The sequence below is a fragment of the Stegodyphus dumicola genome, chromosome 11, assembly GCF_044657685.1.
Source record: "Stegodyphus dumicola isolate Sdum_Otavi_A_Nest chromosome 11, ASM4465768v1".
Classification (NCBI taxonomy): Eukaryota; Metazoa; Arthropoda; class Arachnida; order Araneae; family Eresidae; genus Stegodyphus; species Stegodyphus dumicola.
The window spans coordinates 148,307,379-148,327,213 of NC_140778.1; the positions used below are offsets into that span (position 1 = coordinate 148,307,379).

General features: G+C 33.1%; 1 protein-coding gene across 1 annotated transcript in view; it reads left to right on the plus strand.

Annotated features, from left to right (window-relative positions):
- LOC118186924 (monocarboxylate transporter 10-like) overlaps window positions 1-19,835 on the plus strand; it is a 474,920-nt gene that overhangs the window by 441,610 nt on the left and 13,475 nt on the right. The window contains exon 5 of the mRNA XM_085827308.1: window positions 3,117-3,498. Coding sequence (XP_085683434.1) covers window positions 3,117-3,498 — 382 coding nt within the window. The remainder of the gene's footprint in view (window positions 1-3,116; window positions 3,499-19,835) is intronic.

Here is a 19,835-nt window from a genome sequence, read left to right on the forward strand (position 1 = left end):
CAGGGAGAAAAAATCGCTAATTTTTTTAATGATATCAAACATATAGCATCTTTTTTTGCTCTTTACCTTTTGTTTAATAAATAAGCTTTACAAATAAGTCAAAATTGTTTTGTTTCTAACTCTTCCTTTGCCTGATTTTGCATTATCCTTAATTTATGGACGTGTATTACAGTTATTGGGATACTGATATATGTTGAGCATGCTACACATTGTAAAGATAATGCAGTTTAACCCATACTGGACCTCTCAAAACGTTCCGTCAGTAAAATGTAACACTTTAGAGACATCAATAATATATGAGATGTTAGCACGTGTAAAACAAAAATTTTCAGACCTGCTCGTTTTGATTTTATTAACCCTCTAACCGGCAAGGCCGTATATATACGGCCCAGAATGTTGTTTGTGATATCTGTAAGAATTTATATATACGGGAATCTTAAAATATGTCAAAGAAATTACGGCAATATATTAAAAGTACACAAATCCAGATATAAAATACCAGGCGAATTTTTACATTAAAATCAAGAAAATAATTTTTCCTCACAGTAGTTTTGGGAAATCTGTGCTTTGTTAGCGAAAACCCGGCCAGTTAGAGAGTTTTAAGATACAAGCCGTATTATTAACAGGACAACGGTAAAATACATTACTAAATTTTGAAAAAGTTGTGTATTCAACAGGCAATTAGGAATGAAATTTGGGAAAGCAGTCAATACAAAGTTCAATATTGCATAATTTGCAAAGTTGTTGGTTTTTTTTTCTTGCACGTTTTTAACTGTCATCTTCTCTGGCGCCCCACGGAATATTTTACCAGCACGTGTTCTGTGCCGAGACGAAGGTATTTTTATTACTTCGCAGGGAACCTCGTTGCCTGATGTTGTTCCTAGATATTGCCTCGCCGAAATAATTTTATGCTAATGGAGCTTCGAATTGTTAAAATCTCCTACGCTTCCTCAGGACAAAACGGTTTGGTAATTTCCCATGCTGCGATGAGAGTTTATAAGGTATTTATCCCGCCTTCTTGACATGCCTTCGTGGCGTGGTGGTCTGCACGCTGGGCGTGTATTTCAGAGGTCCACGGTTCGATTCCTGGCGAAGGCGTTGCTCATTTTTCGTCTCTTTGGCTTCGAAAAAATCCTAATGTTTCTACAAGTTGTTTCAAAGCAGTTCAAGAAAAGGGGCCAGTATTTTTTTCTTTCTTGGATAGAAGTAAATAAACTTCTGACAAGTAAATCCACCTCATTTCTATATTTGTTTTATGGAGTCACACAAAATGGATTTCCTTCTGGCTTCCTTTTCCTCTGCATTTCACTTTATTTATTTTTGTTGTTGTTTCTTCGAAATTTGTCAACGAAGGTACACAGCACTGCAGCTATTTTGTTGGCTTCACCAAACAGTGCATCAGAAGAGCCTCTCTCCATTTTACTCAATGTTTTCGAGGGCACAAGTGAACATTTTACCCTTCTATTGTCTCGTACAGTTCCAACTACACAGTCTTACAATATTCTTTTTTTTTTTTTTCTTGTTTGTTTGTTTGTTTGTTAAACGAACATTGGAGAAAAATTCTCCATGTATATCCTGGTGAATTTCGGGTTTTGCACTATTGAAAGCAGGCTTTCCATAACTGAGAGAAAGAGAAGAAGAGGAAGAGAAAAAAGAGAAAGAGAGAGAAGAGAAAGAGGTTCCTTGCACTGTTCTTGAGCCCTTTGATAAGAAATAAGAGATATTGTGAGGACGTAATGACGACGCATGCGCAGTGGCGCGCAAGGCCTCTCTCTCTCACGTGACTTACATTAGAAGAGAAGAGACTGATAGTAAGGAAGTAACGAAAGCAACACGCTGTATGCCAGCGTAATGATAAACGTGGTTCTATTTCTATTGTTGTGTCAAATATGTGTTTTGTTTGTGTGTTAGTAAAGTGTTCGTGGTGTTAAATGTCTATTTTATGCAATGCCCACATTACATTCACGTCTACGTTAGGAATGTCTAAGTAGTTAGGTGTTAAATGTCTAAGTAGGAAATACATATATCCAGAACCCACGTAGAAGTAATGTACGACAGGTATCCATCGGCATCTTTGCATGTCCGCATCCGTAATTTGTATTCTAATTTCAGACACAACGATAATTTGCTTAACATCTATTACGGTTTGCAACTAGTTTATGTTCCCAGAGCAAACCAAACTCTATACATTGATAACTATAATAACATGTAGTTTCTCTACTAATTAAGAGTGACTTTCGGCAAGATTGTATGCATCTTTCAACACATATATTCAAGCCTGTAACCTGTTGATCACTGGTAATTCCAACCTGGGTTCGATTCCAGGCAAATGGACTGACTGAATGGGCGTTTTCGTGGTTTTCCACATCTATAACGTGTATACAATCCAGTTCCCCTTAGATAGGTTCTCCACGAAGGCATCCCTCTTCCTATGCAGATAGCCTTAGTGTGCTTTGCCATAGTCAACTAAGATCATAGTTTTCATGGTTTTCCCTATGTGTAACGTGTATACAATCCAGTTTACTTTAGAAAAGTCCTCCACGAAGGCATCCCTCTTCCTACGCAGATAGCCTTAGTGTGCTTTGCCATGGTCAACTAAGACGAAACCGAAACCATTTTTATTACTATTTAACAGCTTGTGTAAAATGGCAAGCTAAAAAATTAAAAATGTTAAATAATGTCAGTACAAAAGCACAATTTAGAGAATTTATTCGTTGATTAGTTAAAAGATCAAACTGACATCTTCTGGACACTTTATGCAACGTGTTTTGTAAATATTACCAAATCTACTTTTTACACATTCTTCAGGTCTATATACATTTATTTAGAAAAATTTTGTATTATTCGTTATAAAAAATAAAATACAAAAAGTTTGACTCCCATACGAGAAAAGCCGACAAAGATGGTATTTGACATTAAAATTGGGAATCGCATTCAGGGACCTTACACAAATGGAAGACAGAAATATTTGCAGACCTAAATGTATGTAACTGAAAATAAAACGTACGTAACGAAAAAAAAAAAAAAAAGTCTACTTTAAAATAAGCTTGCATTTTCTGTCCAGTTAAAATTACAATGAAATTTCTATAATCTTTAAAAATGTTATCTTTGAGTAGGTCCCCCTTGCTGAATCCGAGGGTCTAGAAGAAGATTCCATCCTTCAGCTTCAACTTCACTTAGGCTGCGCCTTCGCTGTAGGCTGCTGGATCTTCGGCCTCCTCCTGGTGAAGAAAAACGCCGAATGTATTGTGGGAAAGCAATACCTCTGCCAAGCAGCCATGATAGCCATAGGACTCAGTTTTCTTTCTGTTCATACTGCACACGAATTCTACGGCTTTGTGCTCTTTGCTTGGATGTATGGTGTTCCTTGTGGAGGACTCCATTATTCGCTGAAAATGTTAGTGTTTGAAAAAATTCGTGCCAAGAGTTTTAGCAGAGCTTGGGCGTACGTCGAATGGGCACAGAGTATACCTGTTCTTGTTGGAATTCCTGCCACAGGTAAGTAAATTTTACAATACTCCGGCGATTAAATGGTAATTTATTTTTATTGAATTTAATTTTATTTTTATTGAGAGACCGATTTAGTTTTATTGAGCTCAGATTTATTTTATTTTTTACGGAGAGGTTGAATGATAATTTATTTTTATTGAATTGAATTTTATTTTTATTGAGAGGCCGATTTAGTTTTATTGGGCTGAAATTTATTTTATTTTTACTGAGAGATTAAATGATAATTTATTTTTATTGAATTGAATTTTATTATTATTGAGAGACCGATTTAGTTTTATTGAGCTGAAATTTATTTTATTTTTACTGAGAGATTGAATGATAATTTATTTTTATTCAATTGAATTTTATTTTTATTGAGAGACCGATTTAGTTTTATTGAGCTGAAATTTATTTTATGTTTACTGAGAGATTGAATGATAATTTATTTTTATTGAATTGAATTTTATTTTTATTGAGAGACTGATTTAGTTTTATTGAGCTGAAATTTATTTTATTTTTACTGAGAGATTGAATGATAATTTATTTTTATTGAGAGACCGATTTAGTTTTATTGAGCTGAAATTTATTTTATTTTTACTGAGAGATTGAATAATAATTTATTTTTATTGAATTGAATTTTATTTTACTTTTATTGAGAGACCGACTTATTTTTATTGAGCTGAATTTTATTTTATTTTTATTTTTATTGAGAGACTGAATGATAATTTACTTTTGAATTGAATTTTATTTTCATTTTTATTTACAGACTGAATAATAATTTCTTTTTATTGAACTGAATTTTATTTCCTTTTTATTTTTATTAAAAGACGGAACGATAATTTATTTTTAGCCCGAAGGAGCGTTAGCTCATAAGGGCTATTAATTTCGTTTTGGCATTTTGCTGTGGTTCACTACAAACAGCGAATCACTTTATTTGATATTGTTGCCACCAAATATTATCGCTCTGTATTATATTTAAATTATTATATTTAAATTATTATATTTAAAGAAATATGTATATTGCATTTATTTATTATATTTAAAGAAATATATATTATATTTATTTATTATATTTAAAGAAATATATATTATATTTAAAGAAATTACAGAGGCTGTTCACACATTTTTTAGACGATGTATATTGTATTCATAAAACTAAATTACATAAAATTCTTGTGTTTTAAATGTTCTGTTTGACATCCCTTATTCTGAGCTATCTTTCGACGCGCAATTTCCAGGATCATAATGCCTTTTGAAGTGGAGAAGAGATATTCTATCCCATTCCTTCCGAACAGCTTTCCAGAGTCCTGTTACGGTTTCGGGACAACGTTTGGATAATGCAGTTTTTAAAAGTCCGAAAGCACAAAACTCCATAGGTGACACATCGGAAGATTTAGTAAGGATATCAGTGAAGGGTATGGCCTTGATACCAGTTTTTTGTTCCATTTCTTTTAGGAAATTTACAATGGATTTTGATGTGTGACTGCTAGCTTTGTCCCGATGGAGTCTCACAAATGGATGGCACTTTGGGTAAAGCGATGGTATTTCATACAGAAAAATTGGCGATAAAATATGTTCCTGATAGTATTTGGAGTTAATCTTGACATTTTTTTGCACTCTCTTTATTTTTAACTTGCCATTATAAGAAAAACCAGCAACAATCATGAATCCCTTAGAAAAACTTTCGATTCTTTGAACCATGTACTTAAATTTTTTTCTCTTCTTTTATGATAATAAATGACTCTTTTTTTTTTGTTACAATCATTTAAATACACCCATGCTTCATCCTATTGTGACAATTGTTTTCCATTTTTTTTCGATAAGTTTTCTCATAAAGAATTCTGCAGCGTGTCCTGCGTTGAGCGATATGCTTTGGAAGAAGACGATGCATATTGTGTTTTTTCGCTTTCTTAAGATTTAAATCAACGTTTATCATTTTTTTTACATTGGACACGGAGCATTTTAATGATTTTGCAACTGTCCTTTGACTAGGAGGATTTTCTTTTAACATTAAACAAAGTACCTTTGCAATAGTCGAAGATGTCCGTTTTTTCCTTGGTTACTTGATTGGAATTTTTGTCCCACTTGAGACTCCAATTTGACGTTTTTTCCCTTTCTTGTTAATGATATTACCTATCGACGCTTTACGTAGATATTACAAAACCATGACTCTCACATTGTTTTTGGATAACGGAGTATGCATATTTCTCTTCGGAAAGAGCATAAGTGTAGCCTTCGAACCACTGCTTTGTTAAATTCGCCATTTTGAATAAAAACAAAACTTTCAAGCCACAGACGATAATTTTCACATTTAAAAACATAGTACAATTGCAATTACTTCTTTTGCAGCAAACGATTTTTTATTACCGCTTACCAAAATCGTCTAAAAAATGTGCGAACAGCCTCTGTATTGTATTATATCGTATAATATTATATAATATTATATTTAAAGAAATTATTATATTTAAAGAAATATTATTATATTTAAAGAAAATTAATAATGAAGAATCTTCGTGAATGTATTCATTTTTCTCGCATTGTGATAAAACAACGGTACTTAGACGTATCGACTTTGAATAACGTACGTCTCCACACGGATATGGGCATCTGGAAGCCCAAATTTGAAATTTGGAATTTGGTTTACTGTCTATTTTATATTTTGTAAAGCATTTATGAGGTTTTGATTAAGAGTTAAACGATTTCAAAGCGAGCAATGACAACACTGTACGGAAAAAAAAAAAAAACATTTTTATCTTCAGCGCGCGAGACTGTGTATCGGAAATTCTAAAGATGTGCTGTTTTAAATATTTCGCGATATTGCTGTTGGATTGAATTTTATGGTTTAAGTGCGAAGAACATGATATTTAATAAATAAAGGTAACGCACAAAACATTAAAAAACCCTTTTTGCGTAATGTAATCCGAAAGCTATCAGATTTTTTAATTTTTTTTATATTGAGAAATTGAATGATAATTTATTTTTATTGAATTTTATTTTTAGTCCAAAGAAGCTTTGTTCCTGAAGGACTATTGTTTTCGTTTTGCGATTTTGCGTTGAATAACTATAAATGTCCATTTCACTTTTAAAACTGTTGCCACCAAATGTTAGAGTCCTGCTTTATATTTGAAGAAATTAAATAATGAATAATCTGCATAAATGTATGTATACTTCTCGCATTGTGATAAAACAACGGTACATAGAGCCATCGAATTTTGAATAAACGTAATCGTCTTACGAATATAGGCATGTGGAAGACCAAATTTGAAATTTGGAATTTGTTCTTTTATCGATTTTCTATTTTGTAAAACTTTAACGAATTTTTGATTAACAAACTCAAGGATTTCAATGTGAGCAATGGCAACACTCTACGGGAGAAAAAAAAAGCGCGCGGTTCTGTGTATCGAAAGTTCTAAAGATAACCTCATTTTAAAATTATTTTGCGACGTTGATATTGAACTGAATTTTATAGTTTAAGTGCAAACATGATATTTAATAAATAAATCTATGTTTTGAGAGACTGAACATTAATTTCTTTTTATTGAATAGGATTTTTTTTATTGAGACCGTGAAGGATAACTTATTTTTATTGAACAGAATTTTGTTTTATTTTTATTTTTATTTTTATTGAGAGACTGAATAATATTTATTTTTATTGTATTTTGGCTTATTTTTATTTTCATTGAGAGATTGAATGATAATTTAATAATACACTTTACTTTTTATGGAGACACAAATTAAATTCAGAAATTGAAATACAAAATTTAAGTTTTAGAATGTAACGGAATGTATTATTTTCTTAATATAATTTGGAAAACATTTCACTAAATGTTCGAATTTTTTGGAGTTTCCAAAACACTTTAAATTAAAGCATCTATAAGAAGGACCAAGAAGGTTCTGGCTTGTATAAACACAGCTAAAAACTTAGCTTGGAACGCTAGTCTCTTCAAAAACGTAAGAATGTTGAATTCAGTACTAAGTAAAATATGTGATCCAGCTTTACGAAACTGCAACAAGTGCGTTATTTTCTTCAATGGACTTTTCTACCAGACTTCAATTAGACTAATTTTTATGTAGAGTTAAACCGTTTAACTTTTAGTAAAAGTTGTGATTTGGAAGATTTGAAGAGACGATTCCTAAGTCGAGTTACGAAAAAGGTGGGAAGATATGAACTTCAGAATTTCGAATCTCTCTTTTTTTTTTTGGTTTTTTTTTTAAGATTTGTGGAATTAAATCTCCATCCCCTATTTTGATTATATTTTTTCCGTTTGAATCCATTTTGCAATAAGTTTTGGAAAGAAAGATTATTATTTATTATATAATTATTATTTTATAATTACTATTACTTTATTCTGTCCGTACGTACAGACGTCACGAAAAAAAAATCGTCCAAGTGAATTCGGGAATGGTCAAAGTGGATATTTCCATTGAGATACGATACCCGAAATTCTTCGCGAGTGCAGGTCTTCCTTTTCTTCGTACAAGGAAATGAAGAAGGTTATAAATTTAGAGAAAGTGGGCAAAGATATTTTCCCAAGATAAAACAAATATAAAGTTTAGAGCTCTTTTAGGCACACAAACATTCGTAAGCTTAAAAAAATATCAAATTCTCTACAGGCCACTCTACCATCCTTCCTTAGAATGGTAAATGAAACTCGCAGGATGCGAGTAACGACCGTCCTTGGGCGAAGTCTACAAGAACTACCTCTTCGTTTTGAGTAATCAGCGTTCTTTCGCTCAGCAAATTGAATGGGTTATTTGAATCAGTTTCTGCATTTCTAATTATTACTTAAAATAGTACCGGTAATGAATGAAATTTATAAACAGTTTAATAGCATGTAGAGACATTAGGTATTTTGGAAGCAAGCGTGATGAAAAATGAGCAACGCCTTCTAACTACGGACCTCTGGAATACGCGCCGAGCGTGCAGACCACTACACTACGAAGGCATGCTAAGAAGGCTGGAGAAACACCTTATATACTCCCCGTTTAAAAGGGCGACTGGGTTTTTAAGGGATCCAGTCGTCAAATCATGAGTGTGGAGAAACATCTTCCACCACACTTTTAGTTCGGTCGCCACTGTAGAGAAATTAGGTATTTTGGAAGGAGGAGTGATGAAACATCAGCAACGCCCTCGCCGGGAATCCAACCACGAACCTCTGGAATACGTGCCCAGCGTGCAGATCACTGCACTACAAATGCATGCTAAGAAGGCGGAAGAAATACCTTTCAAGTAAATATGTTTATCAGAAAGAATGCAACTTCTGACATTATGATATTATGATTCTTCTGATATTATCATTATTAGAAAGAATACAACTTCTGATATTTCTTATATACTTCCAGAAAAATAATATTAACTTTATGTTATTTAAGAATGATTTCAATTTGAAAAAATCTGATTTGTACACCACATGACTTCCTTGTACGGAATATTAAATTATACGCATTTTTTCTTCCATTTTATTTAAACTTATTAGAGATTGAATTAAACCAACTTCGCCGACAGCGCATAAACCACAATAGAATAAATGCATTCTTTAAAATTCACTTTGTTTACCAAAGCGACACTCTGGTGCTAGGTTTACTTAACAGTATTATATTTCGTTCATATTATAACTCAGAATCCACAAAAAGTATATCATTTAAAGAATTATCTAATCGTTGCGACATGTTCTATTCAAATACTATAATAAAGTTAGATTTATGTATAAAAGAAATTAAGCAAACAAAACAAAAAAGAAACAGTTTTTCGCTGACGATTGAGTTACTTCTCATTTAATTAATTCAGTTCTCACTTCGCGAGAAGGCAAAAATACATAAAAACTCAAAATATCTATATTAAAAATTACGAAGTAAATCTCAAACGCTTATTTCCTCGAAACAATTCCAGAAAGAATTAAGCATGATTTAATTGGCAATAATAAATGAATGTGTTATCTTTGTTGTTGCGAAGCTAAGTTTCTCTAGATTGGCAACAAATCCACTAGTCTCCTGTTTCAAATGTAAACATCCATGGCCGCCATTAAAAACAGGCTTAGCGGCAATTAAACAACTTTAAAATTGCTGATAATTCTAAAAATATTGCACACATATTTACTAAAGGCATAAAATCCTTAACCGGAAGATAAAAACAACATAATTCAATCATTTTTAAAGCAAAAAATGTACAATTTACAAACATATAAGAGTAAAGAAACTGAGATCACTCAGCCGGGTAATAGAGTGGATATATATATAAATATATTTATATACGTTTGGTTCGGGCGATTGCAACCAAAATACGAGGTGCACATCTACATGTTATAGCAGTCCTATATACAAAATTTCAACGTTCTGAGGCTACTCGTTTTTGAGTTATTTGAGATACGTACGTACGCACGAACGTACATACGTTCGTACAGACGCTACGAAAAATTCTCTTCAGAATTAATTTTAAAGCAGTTTTATAATTTTTTTGAAGGAAAAGAGTATTTTATTCTGTCATTACGTACAGATATCACGCAAAAACATCGTTAAATTGCATTCGATAGCGGTCAAAATGGATATTTTCGTTGAAATATGCTGCCTGAAACTTTTCGCGATTACAATACTTCCTTTTTACTTCGTACAAGGAAGTAAAAAGAGAAAAGAAACACTGAAAGGTTTCAGATTTTAAATTACGTCCAAATGGGCGTTTTTTTAACATTTTGTCTGTTACCTTTATTTATTAAATATCACGTTCTTCGCACTTAAATCATAAAATTCAGTTCAAGAGCAATGTCGCAAAGTAGTTTTAAATTGAGCACATCTCTAGAATTTCCGATACAGAGTCTCGCAGGCTGAAGATAAAAATCCTTTTTCTGTACAACGTTGACACATGGCTCGCTTTGAAATCCTTGAGTTTATTAATCAAAAATTCGTTAACGTTTTACAAAATATGAAATCGATCATAAAAGAAATTCCAAATTCGAAATATGGTCTTCCACATGCCCATATTCGCATTAGGATTATGTCATTCAAAATTCGATGGCTCTGTGTACCGTAATTTGATCACAATGCGAGAAATATACATACATTTATGCAGATTTTTTATTATTTAATTTCTTCAAATATAATGCAGGACTCTAACATTGGGTGGCAACAGTTTGAAATGTGAAACGGACATTTATAGTGATGCAACGCAAAATCGCAAAACAAAAACAATAGTCCTTCAGGGACAAAGCTCCTTTGGAATAATAAACGGAAGTAAAATTTTGCGTAGTGCGTATTCAGTTCATACGGAATAACCATTGACTGCTTTGTATTCCATACTTATGGGTTTCACGTTTTCTTTCATTCCTGAGAATAATACACTAGCGAAAAAGAGAACAAACTGATTATATGCGATTTGACAACAGCGTATAAAGGGAATGGTCACAAAAACGGGGAAAATGAGATATGAATGCAACCGTGAAATATATCCCAAATCGCAAATTACAGTGATTTCTCTTCTTTGAAAAATAACTCGATCACATTATATTTCAAAGAAGAAAAAACTAAGTCTGAAACTGTGAAAATTTAATTCGCTGTAGCTTTAACCCGTTCTGTATATAACGACCACTCACCCAATTCACGCCTCTTTCTCGGGCGATCATTGAACGCGATTACGATTATATTTTTTTTTCTTCTATCCTCATCGCATTTCCATCGCCGCTCGCACAGCTTGATGCCAGATGTTTCCAATCCAATAATCAATATTTTTTCCTTTTCCACTGCGCGGCACGTTTCTAGCCTGGTTAATGATTTCTTCGTTCATGCTATTTTTTTATTCGCTTTTTACCCCTCTTTGGGTAGTTCCAAAGACTAAGTTTAAGAGGTAGAAGCAATTGAGTGAAATTTGTAATTATCTTCAATTATATCGAACTATAGGTGCGGAATTTTGTATCTGCTTGGTATTTAAACGGAATAGCTTGCTAGCCTCGAGCATAAAAGTGATTCTTATTATTAGATTTGCTAGTACGAAATGCGTGAGTTGTGAATTACAAATACACGGTCATGTGTTCTAGCTAATGGAGCTATTATGATGATGGCAATTTGATGTTGAAATCACAAACTGAGTTGAAATCACAAACTGAATAAACATGGGAACTGTTTATTCAGTTACAGCCTTTTAGAGACGCAAGCGTTGAATGCATGTTAAAATTCATATCGGAAAATTTAGTTTCGAAACGGAATAAGTTTCGAAACGGAATAAAACTGCATTGCAAAATTAATTTTGAAAAATATGATGTATACACCACATGACTTCCTTGTATGTAATATTAAATTATATTTTGCTGCATTTCATTTAAACTTATTTCCTCTAATTTCATTTAGAGATATGTTTCTCATTCAATTAATTCAGCTCTCACTTCGCGACAAGGCAAAAATACATAAAAATAAAAAACTAAAATCTGAAAGCCTTCATATTTTACATTACGCCCAAATAGGAGTTTTTTAACGTTTTGTGTGTTACCTTTATTTATTAAATATAATGTTCTTCGCGCTTGAACCATAAAACTCAATTTAACAGCAATATCACCAAATAATTTTAAATGAGCATATCTTTAGAACTTTCGATACATAGTCTCGTGTGCTGTAGATAAAAAGTTTTTTTTTTTTTAGTCCAAGGGATTTCAGTCCCGAAGGACTATTGCATTCGTTTTGGCATTTTGCGTCGGACTCATAAACGTCGGTTCACTTTTCAAACTGTTGCCACAAAATGTTAGAGTCCTGCATTATATTTGAAGAAATTAAATAATGAAAAATCTGCATAAATGATTGTCTATTTCTCGCATTGTGATAAAACAATGGTACATAGAGCCATCGAATTTTGAATGACGAAATCCTACTGCGAATATGGGCATCTGAAATCCCAAATTTGGAATTTGTTTTATTATAGATTTTATATTTTGTAAAACTTTAACGAATTTTTGATTTACAAACTCAATGCTTTAAAAGCGAGAAATGGCAACGTTATATATAAAAAAAAAAGAAAACTTTTATCTCCAGCTCGCGAGACTGTGTATATCGGAAATTCTAAAGATATGCTTAATTTAACATTATTTTGCGATATTGCTCTTGAACTGAATTTTATGGTTTAAGTGCAAAGAACATGATATTTAATAAATAAAGGTAACACTCAAAACGTTAAAAAAACGCCCCTTTGGACGTAATTTAAAATCTGAAAAATTTCAGATTTTTTTTTTTTTTTTTTCAGTAGAGTGTTGCCATTGATCGCTTTAAAATCGTTGAGTTTCTTAATAAAAAATTCGTTAAAATGTTACAAAACATGAAATAGATAAGAAACCAAATTTCAAATTCCAAATTAGGGCTTCCAGATACCCATATTCCGTGGAAGTTTACATTATTCGAAATTTGATGGCTCCAGGTATCGTTGTTTTATCACAATGTGAGAAACATAACATTCATGAAGATTCTTCATTGTTTAATTTCTTTAAATAAAACACGGAGCTCTGATAATTCTTTAGAACAGTTTGAAAACTGAACCGACATTTATAGTAAACCAACGCAAAATCCCAAAACTAAATTAATAGCCCTTCTGGGCCAACGTTCTTTGGGCTAAAAACTCAAAATATCTCTAGTAAAAATTGAAAGGTATAGAAAAATATAAAACACAAAATACTTTTAAAACAATTTTAAAAAGTATTTATACAATTAAAATTACAGTATCTACGCAAAAACAAGCAATTCGCAAGAAGGCACATTTTTCGGGGCACATTTCGGGGCGCAGAACTAAGAGTTTTGTTCAGGTCTCACTCGACTGTAATTTTGGTTCAATAATATTTCTCCCTGTTTTGCAAAGTTTGTTTTTAGTTGTTTTATGGACTCTTCAAAATTAAGAAAATCCTCTAAATGTACGCTTTCTCAACTACTCATGACTTCTAGATCGCAAAGTTAGCTGCTGATAAAAAGTTAAAACTTTTTATCAGCAGCTAACTTTGGAAACAATCTCAATGTTGTAAAATTTCTGGAATTGCGCTGCTCTGCATTTATCATCACAAAACTTAGCAAATATTACCGCCCAAGTCACCACAATTTTGCGAAGAACCACTGCAGGAAGCATTACATTACCTCATGCCAATGACTATCAACTGGAAAAGCTTGCAGTCACCAATGACCTATGGCCTTAATTTTTGGCATTAAAGCATTTGGCAAGAGCCGGTCTATGAAGCACTACAATGCTTGACACCAATGGCTGTCAATCATCAAAGATACCAGTCACCAAAATGTTGGTAAGAACCACTGCACGAAACACTACAATTTTCCACACTAGCAAGTCGGTTGGTCAGCAATAGCCAAGGGCCTTGACGATTCAGTTTAATTTTGTTTTAAAACTTATTCTCTGTAATTAGGCCAATGACTATCAACTGTAAAAGCTTGAAGTCACCAATTACCTGTGGCCTTAATTTTTGACATTAAAATATTTGGCAAGAGCCATCGAAGTACTACATTGTTTTACACCATGGCTGTCAATCATCAAAGATACCAGTCACCAAAATGTTGGCAAGAATCACTGCGCGAAACACTACAATATTCCACACCAGCACCACTGTTGGTCATCAATAACCAAGGACCTTGACAATTCAGTTTAATTTTTTTCTAAAACTTATTATCTGTAATTACGCCATTGACTATCAACTGTAAAAGCTTGATGTCACCAATTACCTGTGGCCTTAATTTTTGACATTAAAATATTTGGCAAGAGCCATCGAAGTACTACATAGTTTCACACCATGGCTGTCAATCATCAAAGATGCCAGTCACCAAAATGTTGGTAAGAACCACTGCACGAAACACTACAATGTTCCACACTAGCAAGACTGTTGGTCAGCAATAGCCAAGGGCCTTGACGATTCAGTTTAATTTTGTTTTAAAACTTATTATCTGTAGTTACTGTGCTGCTTCCATGGTAAATATCAACAGATAATTAGCTCTAATAGTTACACTGGTTTCTATGAACCCACAGTTAGCTCCAAACTATAGCTCTAACAGTTACTGACGTTTCTCGATTTAATTTTGAAGTCATAAATCATACTACCAACTTTACTCCAATTTCGATTGTTACATTCATTCATTCCTAGGAGGGAGATCCAGCCCATCTTTATTGCTGTTATGTTACATTGCGAAGCATTTACCACACACGTGATTTGCAAAGTATCCATTGCGTGAAAGCAGGATCTCTTTTTTTCAACTTCACCGGTGATTCTGCGTATAGACTGAGTGGTTTATTATACATAAAGTTCTTGATATTGCCTTCATTCCAATTTTGTTAATATAAAAAGAGAGAATCTGAAAGATTTCAGATTTTAACGGTACCCTTAAAGGATTTTTGAAGGTTTTTTACGCCTTTCGCTGAGCTCGTGGTCTACCAGTCCGCTGTTTCAATTACACCTATAAACCATTTTCGTTTTGACTGTTTAGCTTTATTATTAAGCATCATTTTCTTCGCATTTACGCCATTTCTTCGCACTTACACCATCATTTTCTTCGCACTTACACCATCATTTTCTTCGCAATTACGCCATTTCTTCGCACTTACACCATCATTTTCTTCGCATTTACGCCATTTCTTCGCACTTACACCATCATTTTCTTCGCATTTACGCCATTTCTTCGCACTTACACCATCATTTTCTTCGCACTTACACCATCATTTTCTTCGCAATTACGCCATTTCTTCGCACTTACACCATCATTTTCTTCGCATTTACGCCATTTCTTCGCACTTACACCATCATTTTCTTCGCACTTACACCATCATTTTCTTCGCATTTACGCCATTTCTTCGCACTTACACCATCATTTTCTTCGCAATTACGCCATTTCTTCGCACTTACACCATCATTTTCTTCGCATTTACGCCATTTCTTCGCACTTACACCATCATTTTCTTCGCAATTACGCCATTTCTTTGCACTTACACCATCATTTTCTTCGCAATTACGCCATCATTTTCTTCGCACTTACGCCATTTCTTCGCACTTACGCCATCATTTTCTTCGCACTTTACAAGCAGCTTAGGAGTTTAACTAGAATTCCCGATGCAGCGTTAAGTGTTCGCAGACATTTTTCTTTCCCCCCCCCCCCGAGTTCCTTCTCCGTTCTTCATACCAATATTCAGCTTCTCTTACTCAGATGGCTTTCACAAAACTTTTCTTTTTGTCTTTTTCTTATTACGCTTTGCTTGTTTACTTTATTTTTTAAATATCACGTTCTTGGGGTTTACGCCACATATGTATGGCCTAGATACCAGTCTTTTGTTCCATTTCTTTTAGGAAATTGACAGTAGATTTTGATGTGTGACTGTTAGCTTTGTCCCGATGGAGTCTCACAGATGGATGGCACTGTGGGTAAAGCGATGGTATTTCATTCAGAAAAATTGGCGATAAAATAGGCTTCTGATAGTATTTGGAGTTAATCTTGACATTTTTTTGCACTCTCTTTATTTTTAACTTGCCATTATAAGAAAAACCAGCAACAATCATGAATCCCTTAGAAAAACTTTCTTTCGATTCTTTGAACCATGTACTTTAATGTTTTCTCCCCTTTTATGATAATAAATGGCTCTTTTTTTGTTACAGTCATTTAAATACACCCATCCTTCATCTGTTGTGACAATTGTTTTCCATTTTTCTTTGGATAAGTGTATCTCATATAGAATTCTGCAGCGTGTCCTGCGTTGAGCGATATGCTTTGGAAGAAGACGATGCACATTGCGTGTTTTCGCTTTCTTAAGATTTAAATCAACGTTTATCTTTTTGTTTACAGTGGACACCCTGCATTTTAATGATTTTGGAACTGTCCTTTTATTAGGGGGAGTTTCGTTTAACATTAAACAACGTACCTTTGCAATAGTCGAAGATGTCCGTTTTTTTCTTTGGATACTTGTTTGGAATTTTTGTCGCACTTGAGGCTCCAATTTGACGTTTTTTTCCTTTCTCGTTGATGATATTACCTATCGACGCTTTAGATATCACAAAACCATGTCGTCGTTGGATAACGAACTAGGCATATTTCTCTTCGGAAAGAGCGTAGCCTTCGAACCATTGCTTTGTTAAATTCACCATTTTGAATAAAAACAAAACTTTCAAGCCACCGACAATAATTTTGACATTTAAAAACATAGTACAATTCCAATTACTTTTTTTGCAGCAAAGGTCCACCAGCGGCCGAGCGGTAACGTCGCTGAACACTGGTAGTTCGGTCCGAGGTTCGAATCTCGCGAATGGGCTGGCTGCATGGGCGTTTTCGTGGTTTTCCCCATGTGTAACGTATATACGAGCCAGTTTCCCTTAAAAAGTCCTCCACTAAAGCATCCCTTCCTTAAGGCAGATAGCACTCGAGCGCTTTGCCGTAATCTAATAAACCAAACCAAATAAACCAATCTTTTGCACCAAACGCGTTTTTATTACCAAAATCGTCTAAAAAATGTGCGAGCAGCCTCTGTAAAATGAAAATTATCTGCAATCGTGGAAGATCCTCATAAAGAGTTTTCTCTGTTCTGACGTTTTGTAAATTAAAATGCATTTATTAGATAATACCCTAAAATTATTAAGTATTAATCACTTATACCCTAAAATTATTAAGAGAAAACTTTCTTACAGATATACTACACAAATGAACTTCGTTAAGCTGAAATTGAAAAAAACTAGACGACAAGAAAGATTAGCATATTGATTATTCGGAAATTCGTCATATCGGAAAAAGTTAACATTAACTATCGATTATTAAACTTCCATAAGTTCAGTAATCGATATTTTCATATTAGCCCAACGAGCGTTAGCCCAGAAGGGCTATTAATTTCGTTTTGGCATTTTGCGTCGAAAACTTTAAATGTCCGTTTCACATTCCAAATTGTTCTCACCAAATATTATCGCCCTGTGTTATATTTGAATAAATAAAATAATGAAGAATTTGCATGAATGTATGAATGTTTCTTGTATTGCGATAATACAACGGTACCACGAGCCATTCAATTTTGAATAACATAATCCTCCACCGAATATGGGCAACTGGAAGCCCTAATTTGGAATTTCTTTTATTATCGATTTCACGCGAATATTTGATTAAAAAATCTTATGTGTACACCGCATGACTTCTTGTACGGAATATTAAATTATACGCATATTTTCTTGCATTTCATTTAAACTTATTTGATTGAATTAAATCTACCTCGACGACAGCGCATAAACCACAATAGAATAAATGCATTCTTTAAAATTCACTCTATTTGTTTACCATAGCGACACTCTGGCGCTAGATTCACTTAAAAGTATTATATTTCGTTCATATTATAACTCAGAATTCAGGAAATTTATATCATTTAAAGAATTATCCAACCGTTGCCACATGTTCTATTCAAATACTATAATAAAGCTAGAATGATGTTTAAAAGAAATTAAGCAAACAAAACAAAAAAAGAAACAGTTTTTCACAGAGGATTGATTATTCCTCATTAAATTAATTCCGTTCTTACTTTGAGACAAGGCAAAAGTACATAAAAACACAAAATATCTGTATTAAAAATTATGAAGTAAATCTTAAATACTTATTTCCTCGAAAAAATTCCAGAAAGGATTAAGCTTGATGTAATTCGCAATAATAAATGAAGGCGTTATCTTTGTTATTGCGAAACTAAGTTTCTCTAGACTGGCAACAAATCCACTATCCTGCTGTTTCAAATGTAAACAAGCAATGGCCGCCATTAAAAAATTATTAGGCTTAGACTTACTTAAACAACTTTAAAATTGTTGATAATTCTAAAAATATTGCATACAGATTTACTAAAAGCATTAAAACCTTAACCGGAAGATAAGAACAATATAATTTAATCATTTTTAAGGCAAAAAATGTACAATTTACAAACATATAAGCGTAAAGAAACTGAGATCACTGAAACGGGTAGCAGAGTGGATATACATATAAAAATATTTATACACCTTTGGTGCGGCCGATTGCAACCAAAATAGGAGGTGCATATCTACATGTTACAGCAGTCGTATATACAAAATTGCAACGTTCTGAGGCTACTCGTTTTTGAGTTATGCGAGATACGTACGTACGTATGTACATACATTCGTACAGACGCCACGAAACATTCTCTTCAGAATTCATTTTAAAGCAGTTTTATAATTTTTTTGAAGGAAAAGAGTATTTTATTTTGTCCTTACGTACAGATATCACGCAAAAACATCGTTAAATTGCATTCGATAGCGGTCAAAATGGATATCTTCGTTGAAATATGCTGCCTGAAACTTTTCGCGATTACAATACTTCCTTTTTACTTCGTACAAGGAAGTAAAAACTGAAAGATTTTAAAGAGAGCAATGGGAACTCAGTACTGAAGAAAATTTTTTTGAAAGGTTTCATATTTTAAATTACATCCAAATGCGCGTTTTTTTTTTTTTTTTTTTTTCTCCTTCATAAACCGTAAAATTCAATTCAAGAGCAATATCGCAAAAATAATTTAAAAATGAGCGTATCTTTAGAATTTCCGATGCACAGTTTCGCGCCCTGGAAATAAAAATTATTTTCCTGTACAGCGTTGCCATCGCTCGCTTTGAAATTCTTCAGTTTATTAATCAAAAATTCGTTAAAGTTTTACAAAATATGAAATTGATAATAACACAAATTCCAAATTTGAAGTTTGGTTTTCCAGATAGCTGTATTCGTGGAAGGATTACGTCATTCAAAATTGAACGGCTCTAGGTACCGCCCTTTTATCACAATGCGAGAAACATACATACATTTATACAGATTCTTCATTATTTAATTTCTTTAAATATAATACTGGGCGATAATATTAAGTGGCAACCATTTGAAATGCGAAACAACGCTTGTAGTGAATCAATACAAAAAGCAAAACGAAATGAATAGTCCTTCTGGGCAAATTGCCCCTTTCAACTAAAAAAAATTTTATTTCTAGTGAGGGGGACTGTGTATCAAATAAAGATAACTAACAAAACGTGAAAATAAACGCCCCTATGGACGTAATGTAAAAATCTGGAAGTTTTCAGATTTTACATTATGCTCATAGGTTTGTTCTGAAAACATTCAGATTTTTTGTTTTGTTTTGTTGTTATGTAATTTTTACAAAGTATTCGTTTTTGTAGTGATTCTGATTGTCTTGCTATTAAGTTGATTTGATTAACTATCTTTGGTAATAGTTAGGCAAGTGAAATGATTTCATCAAAATGCCAAATACATCATGTCATTGGGTTTTAAAATTCGCATTCATATCTTGTAGCAAAACATATATCATAGAGTAGCATATTCATGACTATTTAATTTCTCGTCTGACACAACCTCAACATTACTGCCTCACC